Source organism: Dendronephthya gigantea, unplaced genomic scaffold (genome assembly GCF_004324835.1).
Source record: "Dendronephthya gigantea isolate DGI-Jeju-01 unplaced genomic scaffold, DenGig_1.0 000034F, whole genome shotgun sequence".
NCBI lineage: Eukaryota > Metazoa > Cnidaria > Anthozoa > Malacalcyonacea > Nephtheidae > Dendronephthya > Dendronephthya gigantea.
The window spans coordinates 742,373-759,780 of NW_021163044.1; the positions used below are offsets into that span (position 1 = coordinate 742,373).

A 17,408-nucleotide genomic window follows, 5' to 3' on the forward strand; every position below is an offset into this window, starting at 1 on the left:
TAGCACAAATTCCGCGCAATGCCTCAGTAAGGATTTTTTTTCATAATATGAACCGGGTTGTTCAACATATATAAATGCAAAAATGCAAATATATATATTACAATCATAACGATGCACCCATGCTGTTTACATTACAATAAAGTCGCCCACACAGTCACAAACACATAAGGATCATGTCTTACATAATGTCGAGTTTTTATCAGCGCTTTTATACAAATTTATACAGTATCACGTGTATCACGAAGCATTGATTTGGTCCATCTTGGGTCTGCTGTGCGCAGTTAGGCATGCGCAGTTTCGGAGATAGACATCCGCTTCTCTCTAACAACTTTGGATTCAAGCGCGGGAAAGTGGCGTATTTTTATTGGCTGATGCGCATTTGCATAAACGGTTTCCTATTGGTCAATCAGGTCAGTCACTATCAAATTTGCGCGATAATATATATTTGTTATATTTTGAAAATCTATCCAAGATGGCTGCGACAAGGTGCGGGGTTTTTGAATTTTTAAATGAAACTTTTTACTTACGTCGGCCTTCACATTATCACCTATGAACGAAGTAATTTCTAATCAAAATTTACCGGCATACATTACTGTTGTACAGACATTGGCATATGTACAGACATTGGCATATGTACATGCCGTATAGCTTTATAACAAGTAGAATTAAGTACACTAATACAGTACAAGTATAAAAGCGCTGTGTTCTTTTAGACCTAGAACTTTAGACCAAGTTACAGATGCAGCCAATGCTGCAGGACTAAAGAAAACAAGTGGTGTCATTCAGGTGCTAAAATTCTCAGACAATCTTATGAGCGAAAATTATAAACTGTTAGAGTTACCTTCTGGAGTATTGGATAGCTTTGAGAATGGTGAACGGTAGGCAGTGTGTTGTATTCAATGTTATTTTGAGATCCAGTGTAGGTGCAGATATACTGACTTGTGGGTAGTCTGTGGATGCCTTGCAAATCATTCTTCACATTTTCTCCAAAGTCAGAGCCAACGAAGGATTTTATAGGAATATGGGTATAATTGGTGTTTCATTGTAGTGGTGTACCATAGTATGTGGTTTTTGTCTGAGTGCCATATAGCTTCTTACTGGGCCTGCAAAGTGTTGACAAAAAAATCTGATAGATTGTCAAGAGTAAAAACTTATCACAATAAGCCATTGCTTTAAACGTCACAGTTCTGCATAATTTTGAATCTTTTTAATTTGCGAGGATTGTTATCCGTGGTGATGTACAGGATGATGCTGTGCTGTGTACAGAGAATGACACATTTGATCTGAAGCTTGCTGACATGTCCAATACAATGCTACTGACTTCAAACACACTCTTACCTACAATGACAGGTAAATGCAGTTTCCTTAAAATATGATAATATCCATCCATCTGTATCAATATCTATAATCCCAGCAATATCTTGCACCTGTTTCTTTTACTCCTAGAATTTGATTCCTCAGAAGTCCTAAAAGAAAGTGAGGTTGGAGTAAAACTAAAATAACCACATCAATTTTGAAATAACTGTTGTGAAATGTTCCAGCATAGATTCCTATAGCTGAACATCTATAACCAACAAGATATGTACAAATCATTATATTTTGTCTGTTTTTCAGATATGTGGATGTGTATCAATGTATTATGAATTAAGACACTGTCAGGCAAAACTACAGGGATTGAAGAAGCTGTTAGAAGAGACGTCCTACAGGGGAGAGACATTTGAAAAACAAGTGAAAGATGGATTATTTGTTAGAGTGGGTACCTACAATTTTAGGGATTGCAAATAATGACATACTGTATTGTATATTATTAGTAGTTTTTATGGGGGAAAATCTACTCATTATATTGACTTTGAACAAAAAAATAATAGACATTCACCAAATTTGATGGTTTTCTAGTATACGCTTGAGGATTTACGCGAGAGAGTCCAGGCCAGTGAAAATGAGCTAAGAAACGGATTAAGGGAGATGGAAGCACTTGAAATAAATGGTCAGTGACAAAAAAAAACGAGCGTTGTTTACTCTGAGTAATTCATTATACATAATTTCACTTCGCTCTCTGAGATTTCATATACCTGTGTTCTGATTTATGTCGTTTGTGAGACGTGTGTTCACTTTTTCCCTATCAAACGCCGGGATTTCGTACCAATTCTGTTCACCCTGCTGTAATAAAAGAGAGGAAAACATGTTTATTGAGGGTGGTTTATTTACACACAGGCTACTGGCGGATATTGGAGACAGAATATCGTGAAAAAGTCGTGGTCGCCATCCTTAATTTACTGGATGAAAACTCCTGGAGTTATGATCGCGTACCTATGAAAGAAACATGCGACGTTTTGGAAGAACTGGAACCAAGGTAACTGAAACAGAGGCTAGGTTCACTGCTCATTCAACCCAGTCAACACTCTCAGTAATCATAACTTACAACATAGCAGAAACAACTATAGTGTTTAGTCTTTTAGTCCAATGCGTACTTTCACAGATTTGTAATTTCCCATTGCCTGAAGTGCTATGGAGAGGTTGTCTCAATGAAAACAGAAGAAGGTAACTGACACCCCATGCACACGATACGATTGTCTATAATCAAAATATTGTTTGACTTTTCAAAGAATCCGCTCATACATACCAACACCTCAAATACAATCACGCTTACACAGGGTCTTTTGTCGCTTACCAGAAACGAGATACAATCACGCTTACACAGCATCTTTTGTCGTTTACCAGGTAACGAGGAAACTTACTATAAACTATCAGAAGCCAAAGTTTGTACATTTTATGCGGAGTTTCTTTTACGACCAGCAGGAAGGGTTGGTACAAACTACAGTTTTACAGTACTTTTCTCTCAGAATACTTCTCAGATTTACATATAACGAGCTGTTTAAAATATCTAGTTCAACTATTATGAGTTTATGGAAGCCTGGAAACAGACGGTCCCTGAGGGAATGCACGTGGACGACACTCATCTTCAGGTAGTTGGCCATTCATGGTATATTCATATCAGACACTCGCTTAGGGCGCTTTCGACTGTTTCCAGCTTGAAAGATTGTGATTTAGACCAGGAGTTTCTTTCCTCCAATACAGTACTAAAATTTGGTTGTATTAATTTCGAGTTTTTAATTTCAAGTCGAGTAAAAAGTGCACGTAATCACTGTTCGCAAAAGTTCGAGTCTAGACTGCAAGTCTTTTATTCGAGTATTTGGCGTCTCTGCGGCTAGCTTGTAGTCTGTAGATTGTCAAGATTTGTGGTAAACCGTATTAGGAATATCTTGCCCTCAATATGAAATACGTCTCTTCATATCGTACCTCTGTAATAGGGTATTGCTCTAAGCGATATGGCGTCATCACCAGCTGTCATATGGCATTTTCCAAAGGATAATCTTCCCTCTGATCCGGCAATGAGGTAGGTATAGTGTATCTCTCCGCTACCCTCAGTCACTATGGCGTTCAGTATGCTAGAACCATGGCTAACAATAGTCCTCTCCCCCCACCCTCCCGCATTGCTTCTGTCCTGATTCTCAATGTTTCTCGTCAAAGATTTAATAAGCTGTTCAAGACCAGAGAAAAATGGACGTTAGATGACATCCAGCCATACTTAGCGTAAGTTTCAGTATAGACCAAACTTCTATCTGTTGTTTACACAGGAGCACAGTATCAGTTTCCAAGTCTTCTATAGCCAACATGCACAAAATTTCATACCGCAGAGTTTCAAAATAAGCCAGATCATTTTTTTTGAATAACATTTGTTTTCGTTTCATTCAGAGATTTGGAATCGCCTGGTCAGTCATTGAAAGCTTTATTACTGAAATATGCCCGCTGTTCAACAGACGCGACTGGAAATAAAGTTTACAACTCAAAGCGACCACTGAACTGAATGGTTAGATAACGCAAAAGTAAAAAATACAAAATCGGAAGGAAGATCCGAAGATAATCCCACGATTCCATGTGGAACTAACGTGAATGTTGGTAGAAAAAAAAACAAGTGGACAGTAATACTAAAACCTTCGGCTTCACTCGATTGGCAAAGAAATATGTTTATTATACATGTACATACTGATATAGCAACTAGTTCGCAGGGATAAGGTTGAGAATATTGAAGAAATATGAAGGCAGGGACTGGGTTGAGTATTGAATGGGATTACGACGTAGCAGGAAGAGATATTGACGTCATTATCTGTGACATTACCATCAGATATAACCACTGGATATAACGGATTTATTCAACAGTGTTATAACCACTGGATATAACGGATTTATTCAACAGTGTTATAACCACTGGATATAACGGATTTATTCAACAGCGTTATAACCACTGGATATAACGGATTTATTCAACGGCGTTATAACCACTGGATATAACGGATTTATTCAACGGCGTTATAACCACTGGATATAACGGATTTATTCAACGGCGTTATAACCACTGGATATAACGGATTTATTCAACGGCGTTATAACCACTGGATATAACGGATTTATTCAACGGCGTTATAACCACTGGATATAACGGATTTATTCAACAGCGTTATAACCACTGGATATAACGGATTTATTCAACGGCGTTATAACCACTGGATATAACGGATTTATTCAACAGTGTTATAACCACTGGATATAACGGATTTATTCAACAGTGTTATGACCACTGGATATAACGGATTTATTCAACAGTGTTATAACCACTGGATATAACGGATTTATTCAACGGCGTTATAACCACTGGATATAACGGATTTATTCAACAGTGTTATAACCACTGGATATAACGGATTTATTCAACGGCGTTATAACCACTGGATATAACGGATTTATTCAACGGCGTTATAACCACTGGATATAACGGATTTATTCAACAGCGTTATAACCACTGGATATAACGGATTTATTCAACGGCGTTATAACCACTGGATATAACGGATTTATTCAACAGCGTTATAACCACTGGATATAACGGATTTATTCAACAGTGTTATAACCACTGGATATAACGGATTTATTCAACGGCGTTATAACCACTGGATATAACGGATTTATTCAGCAGCGTTTCAAACGCCACATCTGAATATTTTTTAAATGAATATACTAAATGCCATAGTTGTTATCTTTTTTATTTATTTATTAGTTGCCTGTACACCCAATGACCTTTCCTGTGGCAGTTTACCTGTTTTTGAAGGAGAATTGCTTGTTCCAGAAAAGACGTTTTAAATAAATCAATCCAATGTTTTTTCTGGGTAAATTTCACTTGGAGATCATTGAGCTGCATCTTGGAGTGCCTCGGAAAGGAAAAGTTTAGCAAAACTTTCTGAAGCAAACCCATTGATTTCATTACAATAATTTTCTGCCTGTCCAGACAATAATAAGTTATCCAGTCGAGAAGGAACTTGCAATGGCTTGAATAATTTTGACAGGTCTTCTTCAGGTAATGGTCGTTCTCCTCGTTCTTTGCGTGCTTGGTTTTCTGCTTTCTAAACAGAACAAGAGACAAATTGTTAGCCGAAATTTTCCATTGCAAATGTCACTTAAAATCCTGTCATACCAGTATCATTTTTCATTCGTACCAGAATCATCACATTTCTCCTTACCCTTTTCATAAGATAGGCATCTTTCTGCTGCTGTTGCCTAGCTGAGTTGCGTTGATAGTTATGGAATTTCTGTGTGTCTTGGCCTAGTTCATCCACAGTCTCCATTAAGAGTTGAACATTCTTTTCAATAAAGTTCCTGCATTGGTTTAAATCAAACAAAATCATACAAATTTGTTATAATTATGCATTTGGCTGCATTACAAGCTAATAGCAACTAACCCTCTCGCCAAAGACAAGAAATCGTTTTGTTCCGGTTCCGTTGAGTTTTCATCCAATTTACACAGTAGTGTGTTCACTAAGTTTGAATTCTTTATCACCAATGGTATCTCTTCAAACATTTCATCATGTTTCATACCAACTTTGTTTAAACTATGAACATAAACTATTGGTAGGTACTGGTGCATGTCTAAGATATACAATTATATCAACAGTAAATAAAATTATTACCTGCTAGGAGTGAATTCTTTTTCTGAATACAAATCCATCATTTTTTGGGAAAGCCGAAGCGCTCGAAATGACAATATACCTTGTGAAGTCTTTAACGGGTCTGAAATATATGATTGAAATTCAAATAACAAAAATGTATAAGATGAATGTCATCTGCTCTCTCTTGTAAAACCACAAAAGCTCCACAACTCACCATATACTAGTACCACAGATTCTGAGATAGAGTTCTGGTAACCATATTGCGAGTCAAGCAGGTTTTTATTGACAAAGGCTCCAAGGTAAATGGATTGATACCAACCAACATGTAAATGGTCAATATTTACTGATCTTAAGTTTCTCATCATTTCCATTTGATAATAGACTGGGAAGGTAATGAAATTGTGCTGTGAATGTGTGATGTGTCTTCACAAAAGTATGAGGAATGAATGGGGTGAAATGGAATGAAGGTGGAGAGTGGAAGGAAGGGGTGTAAATGTGAAAAAGTGCAAGGGGTGTAAATTTGAAACAAGGGAAGGGTGAGGAGGGGGCTGGTTAAGAAGGAAATGGTGGTACAGAAGAACTGAAAAAGTTTTATCAAATTTCCATTTTGACTTACTATCCTCTTCATCATTTTTTCAGAGTTTTGAGAGAAGGGAAAACAGTTTGTAATTTCAAGTTTACTTCCTTCAACCAAACCCAACAACACTCCTTGAACAACATCACCTTCTGCCCCTTCTTCCTGACAATGTTGAATTATCTTAAGAACAACCTACAGGTTACAAACGTCCAATGAATATAATGATAAGCTTTCTGTTTTCTGTACTTTGTACAACATTTTTAAATTAAATTTCCCTCAATATGGTTATCATCTACACAACCAGGCTCATTCTATCAAATGAATTCATCTTTGATCATTGAAATGAAAAAAAACATGTAAAGTTGTAAACATCTCTATATAACACGTAATGCATTTAAAACACGTGTGAATTATGACGGAAATCAGAACCTTGTATCATCAACTTATATCCAAACGCGTGAGGCATAATTCATTCCGGCCTTTCCCTACATTTATACTTATGCTTTGTGGTGTTTTTTTACATACCAAACCTTCCAAATTGACAGATTCAATCCTTTGTCTTGCAGGCATTGCTCGACTAGAACTTCGCTCTTTGCTCGCCATATTGGAAAAGACACTTGAGGGACAATCATGTGTCAAAGATGAATAGAAAGGACTGAAGATGGATAGATTTGGATGTGGATATCTACAAATGGGTACAGTTGGGAGTAAAGATAAATAGATATCTATATGAGTGATCCAGACAGTTCAATTAACTATTTAGTAACTCCTGACTATGAGCCTACATTGACCCAGTATGAAAAATACGACTATTTTGGGGCAAAGACAAAGACAAAATGTTATATAGTATAACATAACGATCAGATATGAATGGGGGTCCAAGATTGATGGAGAGGTTCAAAACGGATACTTTGACTACTTCGATCTTAATCTGTCCATCGATGACCCTCTTCTTCACGCAGTTGTCCCCTGGTGGTCGAGTGGTCGCCCACCTAAATTGTTCACTTCAGACATCCGCAAACTAGTTTCAGACTGAATATAATCTGTCGGAAAAATATTGTCAAATTATTCAGAAATTAAAGTTGATTCACAGAAGATTGTGATCAAGCATGAAATTATTACGACGTCGTTGCTTCCTCTAGGCTATGTATGATCAGTTTGATCACGACATGCCAACATTTATACATTTCTGAGCAGAGTAGATTATTAAAACTTTTATATTATGGGCGGCGTTGTCTCAACGCCAAGGCGTCGTATAAAGTGGACTAAAAGTTTTCCATTCCTGAGAATCATACGTGAAAATGAGAATGGGGAAAATGGTCAGGAGAATAACGTTGAAGCAAATCCTGGTCGAAGAACAGCCGAAGAAAGGCTGTTGTACGTTGCTTTGTACAACTACAAGGCAAGAACGGCCGAAGATCTCAGCTTTAATAAGGGGGAAAAAATGGAAATTATCAATAACAAAGAAGGTGGCTGGTGGCAAGCAAAATCATTGGTTTCTGGTGAATCTGGATACGTACCAAGTAATTATATCGCTCCAGTAACGTCATTACAAACAGAGGAGTAAGTTGAAATGTGTTTGTTTTTTAACACCAAGTATTGCATTTTAAACTGGTTTCGCCCACTGGGAATGTACGTCAATATACAAACACTCGTAATATGAATGAAGCATTTCGTCATAAAGTTGTGATCAAGTACAGCGATCACTTGCATGGTGTTTGTCTCGATCTGAAACTCGTAGTTTGCTACATTTGTACGAAACTCGAAATTCCTAATTTGCTACATTTGTAATGTTCGATTTTCATTTTCCCTTCCCATGGCCATATAACCAAGTGAATATTGCGTGAATGGGCTTGGTTTAAGATAATAATTTCAGTTCAATGTTCCGGTGTAATTGTGGTCTTTCTCTTCGTGAATATAATGCGATGATCAACACTTATTTCTTATCCGATCTCCTGAAAGAATCTAAAGTATTTAAATCGCATGTTTTATTTTGCAAGTCAGAACCTCAATAAGATCAATATGACTCGAAGTTACAAAATATGAGCGAACGTTTTGCTGGGTTTTGTCTTGTGGTTGGAAAAAGATATCGAATTTTATGTGTTATGAAAATATGACAATAATATAAAATATGCATTTATATATGCATTTATGAAAAAATAATCAGGCATACGGAAATCTTTCAACTGGGTAGTTTCTAAGCGATCTTTGATGTTGTCCTAATATTTCGTTCGTATCTATGCAAGATATTGATAGGCAAAAAGTATCGTTGGTAGACATTATTAATATGGCATAATAAAATATCTTGAAATCATCAGGAAATAAACGAAATATTTTTTACATATATGTCGTAAATATTATTCGATGCCATTGTATGCCTTTATAATTTGGCAGTCAGCCATCACTTAATTGTGGTGTGTTTAGGTTATGACCAAATATTGAGGATGTTCATATGAAGGCCAATACATTATTATGTATCATACGTTTCAAATTCAAGAGTGTTCTTATAGAGGTCAAATGATAAATGCTATCAGTGCTGTTTCATCAACAAGAAAAGTTTCGTTTTGTTAGATAAAATGTAATGCTATTAAAGTCAGGTGTTATGTTATCAATTTATAAAGGTTCCAATATTTTTATATTTAGATGGTTTTTTGGACCGATGAAGCGAAGTGATGCTGAAAAGTTGTTGATCAACCACGGGGAGCAAGGTTCATTCCTCATCAGGGAAAGTGAAACCCAACAAGGTGGTTATTCCCTATCCTTACGTGATGGTGAAAGCATCAAACATTATCGAATTCGTACTCTTGATCAAGGTGGTTATTTCATCGCGAGAAATGAGGTGTTCACTACGTTAAAGGAACTGGTAGATTTCTACAAAATCAATGCAAGTGGCCTATGTGCACAGCTTCATCAACCTTGCCCTCATATTGATACTCCTACCACCATTGGCTTGTCCCATGATACAAACGACAAGTGGGAAATCCCACGTGACCAAATCCGTCTTCTCAATAAACTTGGACAAGGTCAGTTTGGAGAGGTTTGGCAGGGGTTATGGAATGAAACCACAGCAGTTGCTGTAAAAACCTTAAAGTCTGGTTCAAAAGCAACTCAGGAAACTGCTAATGCATTTTTACAGGAAGCACAAATCATGAAAAAACTCAAACATGTAAAACTTGTTCAACTTTTTGCTGTTTGTACAAAGGGTGATCCAATTTACATTATCACTGAACTTATGACCAATGGAAGTTTGTTGGAGTTTCTTCAAAATGATCATAATCGGAGGATAAGTCTGCCAATTTTGATTGACATGGGTGCCCAAGTCGCCAAAGGCATGGCATATTTAGAAGAATGTCAATATATTCATCGTGATCTTGCTGCGAGAAATGTTTTAGTTGGTGAGAAAAATATTGTAAAAATTGCTGATTTTGGTCTAAGCCGTATTATCAATAATGATGAATATATCGCGCATGAGGGTGCAAAGTTCCCCATCAAATGGACTGCACCTGAAGCTGCACTATTTCATAAGTTTACTATAAAATCTGATGTGTGGTCGTTTGGGATTCTACTTACTGAGCTGGTAACCCGAGGGCGTATTCCATATGCTGGAATGACAAATTCTGAGGTTTTGGGAAAGGTTGAAGCTGGATATCGTATGGAGCAGATGAAAGACTGCCCTAATGCTTTGTATCAAATCATGTTGGAATGTTGGAAGGCAGTTCCGGATGAACGACCAACATTTGAGACACTGCAATGGCAACTTGAGGACTTCTTCACAACTGAGGCAACTGACTATTCAGATGCACAGTGACATTTTAATCTAATACTAACAAGCGGATATGACTGTAAAAAAGAAGGAGACTTGCGATCCTTGCAACTTCACAATCCTTACTGTTATGAAAAGACTCAAATAGTCCACAGGTAGTTTAAACTATGCTGGGTATCAGTGCATTTACTGCATGTCACAGGAAAGCAAATGGTCGATAACTTCAGTAATATTTTGCTGATGAGCATAGAGGTTACTATGAGGACTACTACCAATGAAAAAAGGTCAAGTATTTTTCCACTCAGGTACCAAACAAATAGTTTTTTGTGTGTGCTTTTTATTTACCATTACATGATTTACGTGAAATAACTATGCAGAATGTCGACACTTTGCAACTAGTATTTAATAATCAAACTCTACATTGTTACTGTATTATAGAATAACCTGCAATATATATATTTTGCTCCTAGTAATTTACAACTTAATATAATATGCAGCTAATATCAATGCTTTATAGTGTTAGTGGAGCTCTAACTAATAATTTATATGAATCATACGTCTTAATTGACAGAAGCTTGGGAAATATATCCAACTGTAGTTGTATGAACATTTGAAAATAAAAATTTTAAACGAAGACTGCCTGTTCCTGTGGTTTTCACTATCTTTTCCTGATCAATTGGGTAAAGTCCTGATCATAATCTTACAGAATAACACAACAGCCGGAATTATTTCTGCTTGGGGGCGTGTAGTATATTGTAGGTTGTGGTGGTGGTGCTTGAATAGCTGGTCTATATGCCGGTGCAGCGCACATTCGTCTTGAGAGCATCATAGCCATTGGTTGTTCGTAGTAGTATTGTAACCATTCTCTGGTACAAGTCATTATCTTAGCTACGCGTCTCCGCTGCCCGCCGATTATCACATCTCCAGCCACCAGCATGGAGCTCTTAACGGCAGAGAGCTCAAGGAACCTGTTGCGGGAACCGAAGCTACTGTTGTCATAAAAAAAGACCTGATCTTTGAGGACATCTGGTGAAAATAGGATGCAAAGCGCCATCAACTCCGTCATCTCATCTGGTGTTAAATGATTGTAGGTGGTGGCATGTTGGGTAAGCCGATATGGAACATTTTGTTGCAAATCTAAAACCTAAACACAGTTTGAAAATCAAAACTAAATTAAAGCAAGTTTTGTGGGGGTTTTGCTAGTTCTTTGTTAATATTTTGAAGTGTTTCCTATATAGGAATACGAGAATATAGATTCTTAGATTCTTAGAGATTGTCAATTAACGTGCAGTGTTGAAACTCATATTCCGGCTGACCTTTAAAAATTCCGCACTTCTGGCTATAACTATCAGTGCTTACAACGTATTGGCTTTTTCTATTTTGTAGAGCCATCGATCTTGATAGATTCGAAGATATAAAATAAGTCGACGGTGCAAGATTTGTTTGCTGAATTAAGCCCGAATACATAGTGTTTGTTTCTTTGTTTTTATTGAATATTTTAGAAATGACCTCATCTCTATACCGTGGATACAAAGTGATAGTTTTATTCCCACAAATGGACCGAACTGAGTGGTGACTCATCAGTAGGATGCGGACAGTTGTGAAAACTAATCCGAAATCTTTTCTAGAAGAAAAACGGCCCGTCAAGCAAACACGGAAGTGTTTTAACTCGTCCACTTACGGAGCAAACGCAGCTCAAATAGTACATCAGCTTCGCTCTCGGGTCGTTTTGCACGAAAGTTGCGCTACCAAATTCCTTCACACCAATTTGGGATCTTTCCAAGAGAGCCATCTTTATTTAATCAAAAATTATTTGTACAAAGTCACGAACAATTTACTCTGTCTGTATGTTGGTTAAGCCTTGGCTTAGATTACTTAAACAACATGATATATTAGGAATATATTAGAAAGTACTCAGGTTTCGTGTCACGAGGTCAGGACATGCACTGTTCTTAGAACTGTTTACAAAGAACATATTTTATGAGTGTATTGTAGTAATTTCCGTTCAATGTTGTCTGGGTGTGTGTGGAAAAAATGAACTAAGTTCACTGGTAGAATATCGTGAATTTCTTGCATGATCATCTGTCTAACGGTCTGGTATCATATATACTTAGCGACTGTGGAATCTATACCACACGTTAAAAGCCATATATAATCCAATTTCTGGTTCTCTGAAATTCATCTCACTGAAGCTTGTACCTGAACTAGTGTATAGCTGTGAAACAAGTAAATTTCAAGGTTAGGTTTAGTTTCTATAATTACAAAATTTGGTTAACGTTTTCTCAAGCTAATCTTAAACAGTTAAACTCTATGCATTCCTCATGAATTTGCTCGTTAAGCTGACTTAGTTCCCACTCAGGAAAATTCTCCTTTGGATCGGACAGGACAGGAAAGTTTCCTTTGTATGAACGCCGCCTGAGAACTTACCGATAAAGGAAATTTTCCTGTCCGTTCCGATCCAAAGGAGATTTTTCCTGAGTGGAAACTAGCCTTAAAGTCCATTGTCTATAGACCCAGAGACACTGACCTTTTAATGGATTATCTGGTATAGGTCAGTGCCCCCGAGACAACTCATGTTAGCTCGGAATTTCGAATGCGGCTACAGCTGCATTGCAAATCAATTTACAATCAAACATACATGCACTAATGTAGAAAGCAGTTAAGACCTGCATGAAACTGCCTCATATCCGTAAAGATTACTTTCAAATATGTACGACATCGTCAACAGATTGATAATGTTTATTTTAAACTGTTTCAGTAACAAAGATATGATCTTGTCACCAGAAGTACGAGTATTAAGAGAGTATTCATTTTCAATATTTCCGCAGATGCCTTGGCTAAATGTTTATTAACAATATCGCGTAAGTCTTTTATGTCCTCCTCAAGCTTCAGTCTTTTCTTTTTCTCTGTGTTTAAATCATTTCTTACACGAATGTCCATGTTTGTAATCATCTCTATTTTGGCTGCAAGAGCAGAGATATTTGTATCGCGCCTGCTTCCAACAACTTCGAAATTATTTTTTGTTTTCGACAAATCATCTTTAATATTTCCCTGTTGTTCCTTCAGATCCGTGAGATTTGTTTCCAGTTGATTTTTAACATTGTCTATTTTCGTCTCAACTTTCAAGAGTAAGGACTTCAACTGAGTCTCAGAAGCCTTGATCTTTTTCGACATATCAGCGTTGGTCTTGAGAATTGCCTTGCGGAATGTCGCTTCAAGACTGCTCCGTGTCTTGTTCAACATTGTCTCGACATCCTGCAAGTATTTCTTTCTAAAGAGCGTGTATTTTTACTCAAAAGTTCAAGTTCTTTCTTAACCATATCGATTTTTGAATTGAAGATACCAGAACGGTATTTGACTGTTAAATGTAGAGTGGTGTTGTGGTGGGCCAAGTCATCCAAAGCTTTATTGAACTCAGTACTGGTTTTATTAACATAGTCCCAAAGTTCGTTGTTTTCCGATGTAGTTGACCCGACCAATTTGCCTAATTCGTCTTTGAGGTTTTTCACCGACGCCCGAAAAGAATTATCACTTTGAGACAAATCGTTTCGTAAGCTTTCATTAACCTTCGTCAATGCTGCGCGCGTCTGGCTAAGGTCATCCTTAATGACCGACAATGCGGTGCGCAAATGAAGCATTTTCTGCGCAGAGGATGAATTGACTCTTGATAGACGGCTTGTCAAATTATCCACAGACGAAATGAGATTTTCCACATCATGCGTTATATTCTCAAAACTGTTGTTCACGTGAGATCGTAAGACTTTGTCAGCTTCAACTTGATTTAGCATATTGCGATCGATAGACAAGAGACGAGCGTCAACTTTGCGTTTCCATGTATATTCGGAGTCGTTGATTCTGTTGTCGATCAGTGGCTGTAGCTCACCGTTTCCGACATACCCTTCCTTGAGAGATTCGTATTTATTTGTGTTCATGACGGAAAGACTAAGAACGACGCTAAATAATATCGTCAGCGTAAAAAAAGCTACCACGGCAAGAATACAAAAAAATCGTCTACCAGGCTTACAGCGTCGTCGGTCACGTTCAGGTTCCTCTGGTAAAAACATAGCCACTGTGTCGCTACTATCCATTATGTTGTGTACGGGAAGGATACGAAATAAGTCAATGGCGCGCTTGTATAGTTGGATATTGCATGAACAGCAAGCGAGTACATCGTCATCGATTGACTTTTGAAACCTAATAATTATTTATCCACATGACAACGATATAACCTGTCACACACTAGGTTGCCTGTGGGTAGGTATGCTGCCTGAAAGCATGATGTCAGTTTGGCTTGTCAATCTCGTTCTCACGAGAATTCTTGGCGATAAAAAGGCAATGCTCAAGAAACTAGATTGCCATGTTCTCTGTTTGCCAAACTCGGAGTGTAAACTACACTCGCACTTCTGAGGACGGTTGTTCAAAAGACGATTATAGCTTAACCCTGGGCTAATATTCTCATCACCATTTTAAATCCCTTGTTTACAAATTTTGATATCTTTTTCCATAGATATTTCCGCACTGATAGATGTAATTTTTGTGATTGTATTAAAACAGCGATACAAAAGCACATAAACTATAAAACTGAGCGGGACAGTGTTCTGGGAATCCAACCCAGAAGCCAAACACTCGCGTTTTTAACAGCTAGTTCTGGCACAAATAGGATTTCTCGATGCTGTGAAAATGTGCAAGAAATCTCTTCACTATCAACGAACACGTTTTGGTTTGGCCCCAAACATGGACACTGTTTTCTAAAGCCAAACGAAAAGGAGGGAAACCGGAGTGCCCGGAGAAAAACCCTCCAAAGCAACCTGAATTTCAGGTTACCTGACCGGCGGTCCGAATTTGGTATTTTCATTTAGAAATCGTCCGCAATGATACTTCAGGTTTTACTCACAGTTGACCGTTTTAGTTCCCAGGAATTGCATACAGCTATGCAATTCTTGAGCTTCGTCAATCGAATCCTGGTGGTGGTCTATAACGTGCGCAGCGCGCATATCGTTCATTGCAAAACGTGCAGCAGGCTGCCAAAATTTAATAAACTGCGCTTTGTCCGACAATGGCAACAAAAATCATTTCAATTATTCAAATACCATGCATTTTATGCTCATGCTTTTTTTGAAAAGAAATGCTCCGTGCATGCTTTTTCATCTGAAACCGATGTAGACAACAACACTCTTCTACTACCCGCCCCTTCTTAAGACATGCTCCTCATGCACCGTGTATATATTTTTTATTTATAAAGTAATTTATAAACGTAATCGGGCTCAGCATGCAACTTACTCAATATGGCTAAGCAATAATGTACCTCACCTTTCGTACAGTATAATTACCTTTGGTAAACATAGTGGCGAAATTGATTTGCTTCGTTGCTCCAGACAGTTGCGTTCTTCTTCAACAACATCTCGACGGTGTGGCGTGCAAGGAATAAAAAACATAGTAAGTGTGTCAAATACAAAGCCTCTTTATAAAGAGGTTCACTTTTTATATGCAAGAGGTTACTATACAATATTAACCTGCAGTTAAACACTATATCCCCAGATCCCCCCCCCCCCAAATATTATAAACGTGTTGTTATGCAATGTAATATATCCATGTAATATATCAATGTAATATATCAATGTAATATAGTAGCTAGGTAAATTTTACTTCTTATAGAAACTTTAAATTAGTCAAAATGATTAGATTAAGTTTATTTCCTTCATGCTCTAGATAAAACAGATCTTCAGGGATTAAAATACAATCCCAAAAATTAATAGAAGTACAAGCAAAATTGAAGAGTGTTGGTGTGCAATCATCAAATAGTCATTTTTTCTTCGTTTCAAAGTTTAATCATTCGAATTTCAGATTAAAGTATAATTTTTGTTGCCATTGACGGACGGTCTTTCGAAATGGTCGCATTATAACAGGCTGAACAGAGAAACTTATATAATCATATAAGTACTCGCGATTACCTTCGTATTAATCTAAAATTAGGCTAATACGAATTTGATAATATTTTCTCGTTGCGCGCGCGTCGCGTCGCTCATGCTAATTGCGCTTTCTTACTTTCATTTCAACGCCATCATGCATCTTCCGCAGCTGTTAAGTCGTTCACACGCAAGTGACAAAACTAGGAATGTTTCATCGAGAAAGCTCGAAAACGTCCTCATGCATAAGAGCTGTGAGAAATTTGCTGTTATCATGCATTGTCGAAAAGGGTGGAATGTCACTTGATGTGTGAATATACTAGGTTAGACCACCAAGAGGATCCGAAAATAAATCATGCACTTACATTAGGCATGCATTACTCTAATTAGTATATCTATAGTATATACCTCAACCAGCTTCTACTTGTACACCCGTCTCGTCGTCCATTCTCTGATTCTGCGACAATCCTCCATTATGGGATCCTGCGACGATCGTTCATCATTTGATCCTTCGACGATAGTTCATCATCTGATCCTGCGGCGATCCATCATCATCTGATTCTGCGACAATCCTCCATCATCTGATCCTGCGGCGATCATCCATCATCTGATCCTGCGACAATCCTCCATCATGTGATCTTGCGGCGAGCATCCATCATCATCTGATCCTGCGACGATCCATCCATCATCTGATCCTGCGACGATCCATCATCATCTGATCTATTAACGGCATACGAAAATTACAATATCATTAATTTCCAAAGGAGAAATGTCACTTATGTAGAAAGCATCAGAATAAAATGATCAAAACCCGATTATAGACCTCCAACATCTCCTACGCCACTCGTCCAAGGCCTTCGCATCGCGCACGCGAATACAAAATGTCATGCACGTTTTGTAGGAAATATTCATCGTTTTCTTCATGCTCCTGAGAAAACTAAAACACTCGACTATTATCTCCTTCTAGAAATACAATTTCTCATGCATTTTGAAGTTTTAAACGCTCTCTGAGCGATAGTTTTTGTTCCGGACTATTGTCGTTCAAGATGGAGAAAAATACAAGTGATTGGGGCCCCAGAATCACTTGTATTTACTCCGCATGCGCTTGACACGACCTGGTAAAAACTCATGCAAAAACAACAAGTCGAAAAGTTGAAAAT

The 17,408-nt window shown here is 37.6% G+C and overlaps 4 protein-coding genes across 4 annotated transcripts; 2 read left to right on the plus strand and 2 right to left on the minus strand.

Annotated features, from left to right (window-relative positions):
• Window positions 1–472: 472 nt before the first annotated feature.
• LOC114525516 (sister chromatid cohesion protein DCC1-like) lies at window positions 473–5,002 on the plus strand. Its single transcript, XM_028546895.1, has 13 exons — window positions 473–486; window positions 714–878; window positions 1,220–1,350; window positions 1,447–1,481; window positions 1,615–1,752; window positions 1,897–1,987; window positions 2,215–2,353; window positions 2,480–2,541; window positions 2,722–2,804; window positions 2,889–2,966; window positions 3,312–3,397; window positions 3,532–3,594; window positions 3,757–5,002. The coding sequence occupies exons 1-13, from the start codon at window positions 473–475 to the stop codon at window positions 3,866–3,868; spliced, it is 1,197 nt and encodes a 398-aa protein (XP_028402696.1). The 3' UTR covers window positions 3,869–5,002.
• A 103-nt stretch (window positions 5,003–5,105) lies between these two features.
• On the minus strand, window positions 5,106–7,188 carry LOC114525517 (eukaryotic translation initiation factor 3 subunit H-like). Its single transcript, XM_028546896.1, is given in 8 exon segments — window positions 5,106–5,459; window positions 5,577–5,712; window positions 5,796–5,945; window positions 6,024–6,123; window positions 6,217–6,384; window positions 6,619–6,639; window positions 6,642–6,771; window positions 7,105–7,188. Coding segments are annotated over 8 exon segments (999 nt in total). The 5' UTR covers window positions 7,183–7,188; the 3' UTR covers window positions 5,106–5,243.
• A 390-nt stretch (window positions 7,189–7,578) lies between these two features.
• On the plus strand, window positions 7,579–10,673 carry LOC114525402 (tyrosine-protein kinase SRK2-like). Its single transcript, XM_028546732.1, has 2 exons — window positions 7,579–8,142; window positions 9,223–10,673. The coding sequence occupies exons 1-2, from the start codon at window positions 7,802–7,804 to the stop codon at window positions 10,385–10,387; spliced, it is 1,506 nt and encodes a 501-aa protein (XP_028402533.1). The 5' UTR covers window positions 7,579–7,801; the 3' UTR covers window positions 10,388–10,673.
• Window positions 10,674–10,686: 13 nt separating this feature from the next.
• On the minus strand, window positions 10,687–12,767 carry LOC114525403. The gene is made up of 2 exons (XM_028546733.1): window positions 12,024–12,767; window positions 10,687–11,486 (listed from the first exon to the last, which is right to left on the minus strand). The coding sequence occupies exons 1-2, from the start codon at window positions 12,132–12,134 to the stop codon at window positions 11,043–11,045; spliced, it is 555 nt and encodes a 184-aa protein (XP_028402534.1). The 5' UTR covers window positions 12,135–12,767; the 3' UTR covers window positions 10,687–11,042.
• Window positions 12,768–17,408: the final 4,641 nt, after the last annotated feature.

Bases quoted from the DNA above. Each gene is read 5' to 3' on its own strand.
- LOC114525516 (XM_028546895.1), top strand. The intron at 1,351-1,446 runs GTAAATGCAGTT...TTTTACTCCTAG, and splicing joins ACTCTTACCTACAATGACAG to AATTTGATTCCTCAGAAGTC. The intron at 3,398-3,531 runs GTAGGTATAGTG...TTCTCGTCAAAG, and splicing joins CCCTCTGATCCGGCAATGAG to ATTTAATAAGCTGTTCAAGA.
- LOC114525402 (XM_028546732.1), top strand. From the start codon at position 7,802: ATGGGCGGCGTTGTCTCAACGCCAAGGCGTCGTATAAAGTGGACTAAA. The intron at 8,143-9,222 runs GTAAGTTGAAAT...TTTTATATTTAG, and splicing joins ACGTCATTACAAACAGAGGA to ATGGTTTTTTGGACCGATGA.
- LOC114525403 (XM_028546733.1), bottom strand. From the start codon at position 12,134: ATGGCTCTCTTGGAAAGATCCCAAATTGGTGTGAAGGAATTTGGTAGC. The intron at 11,487-12,023 runs GTAAGTGGACGA...AACTGTGTTTAG, and splicing joins ATTTGAGCTGCGTTTGCTCC to GTTTTAGATTTGCAACAAAA.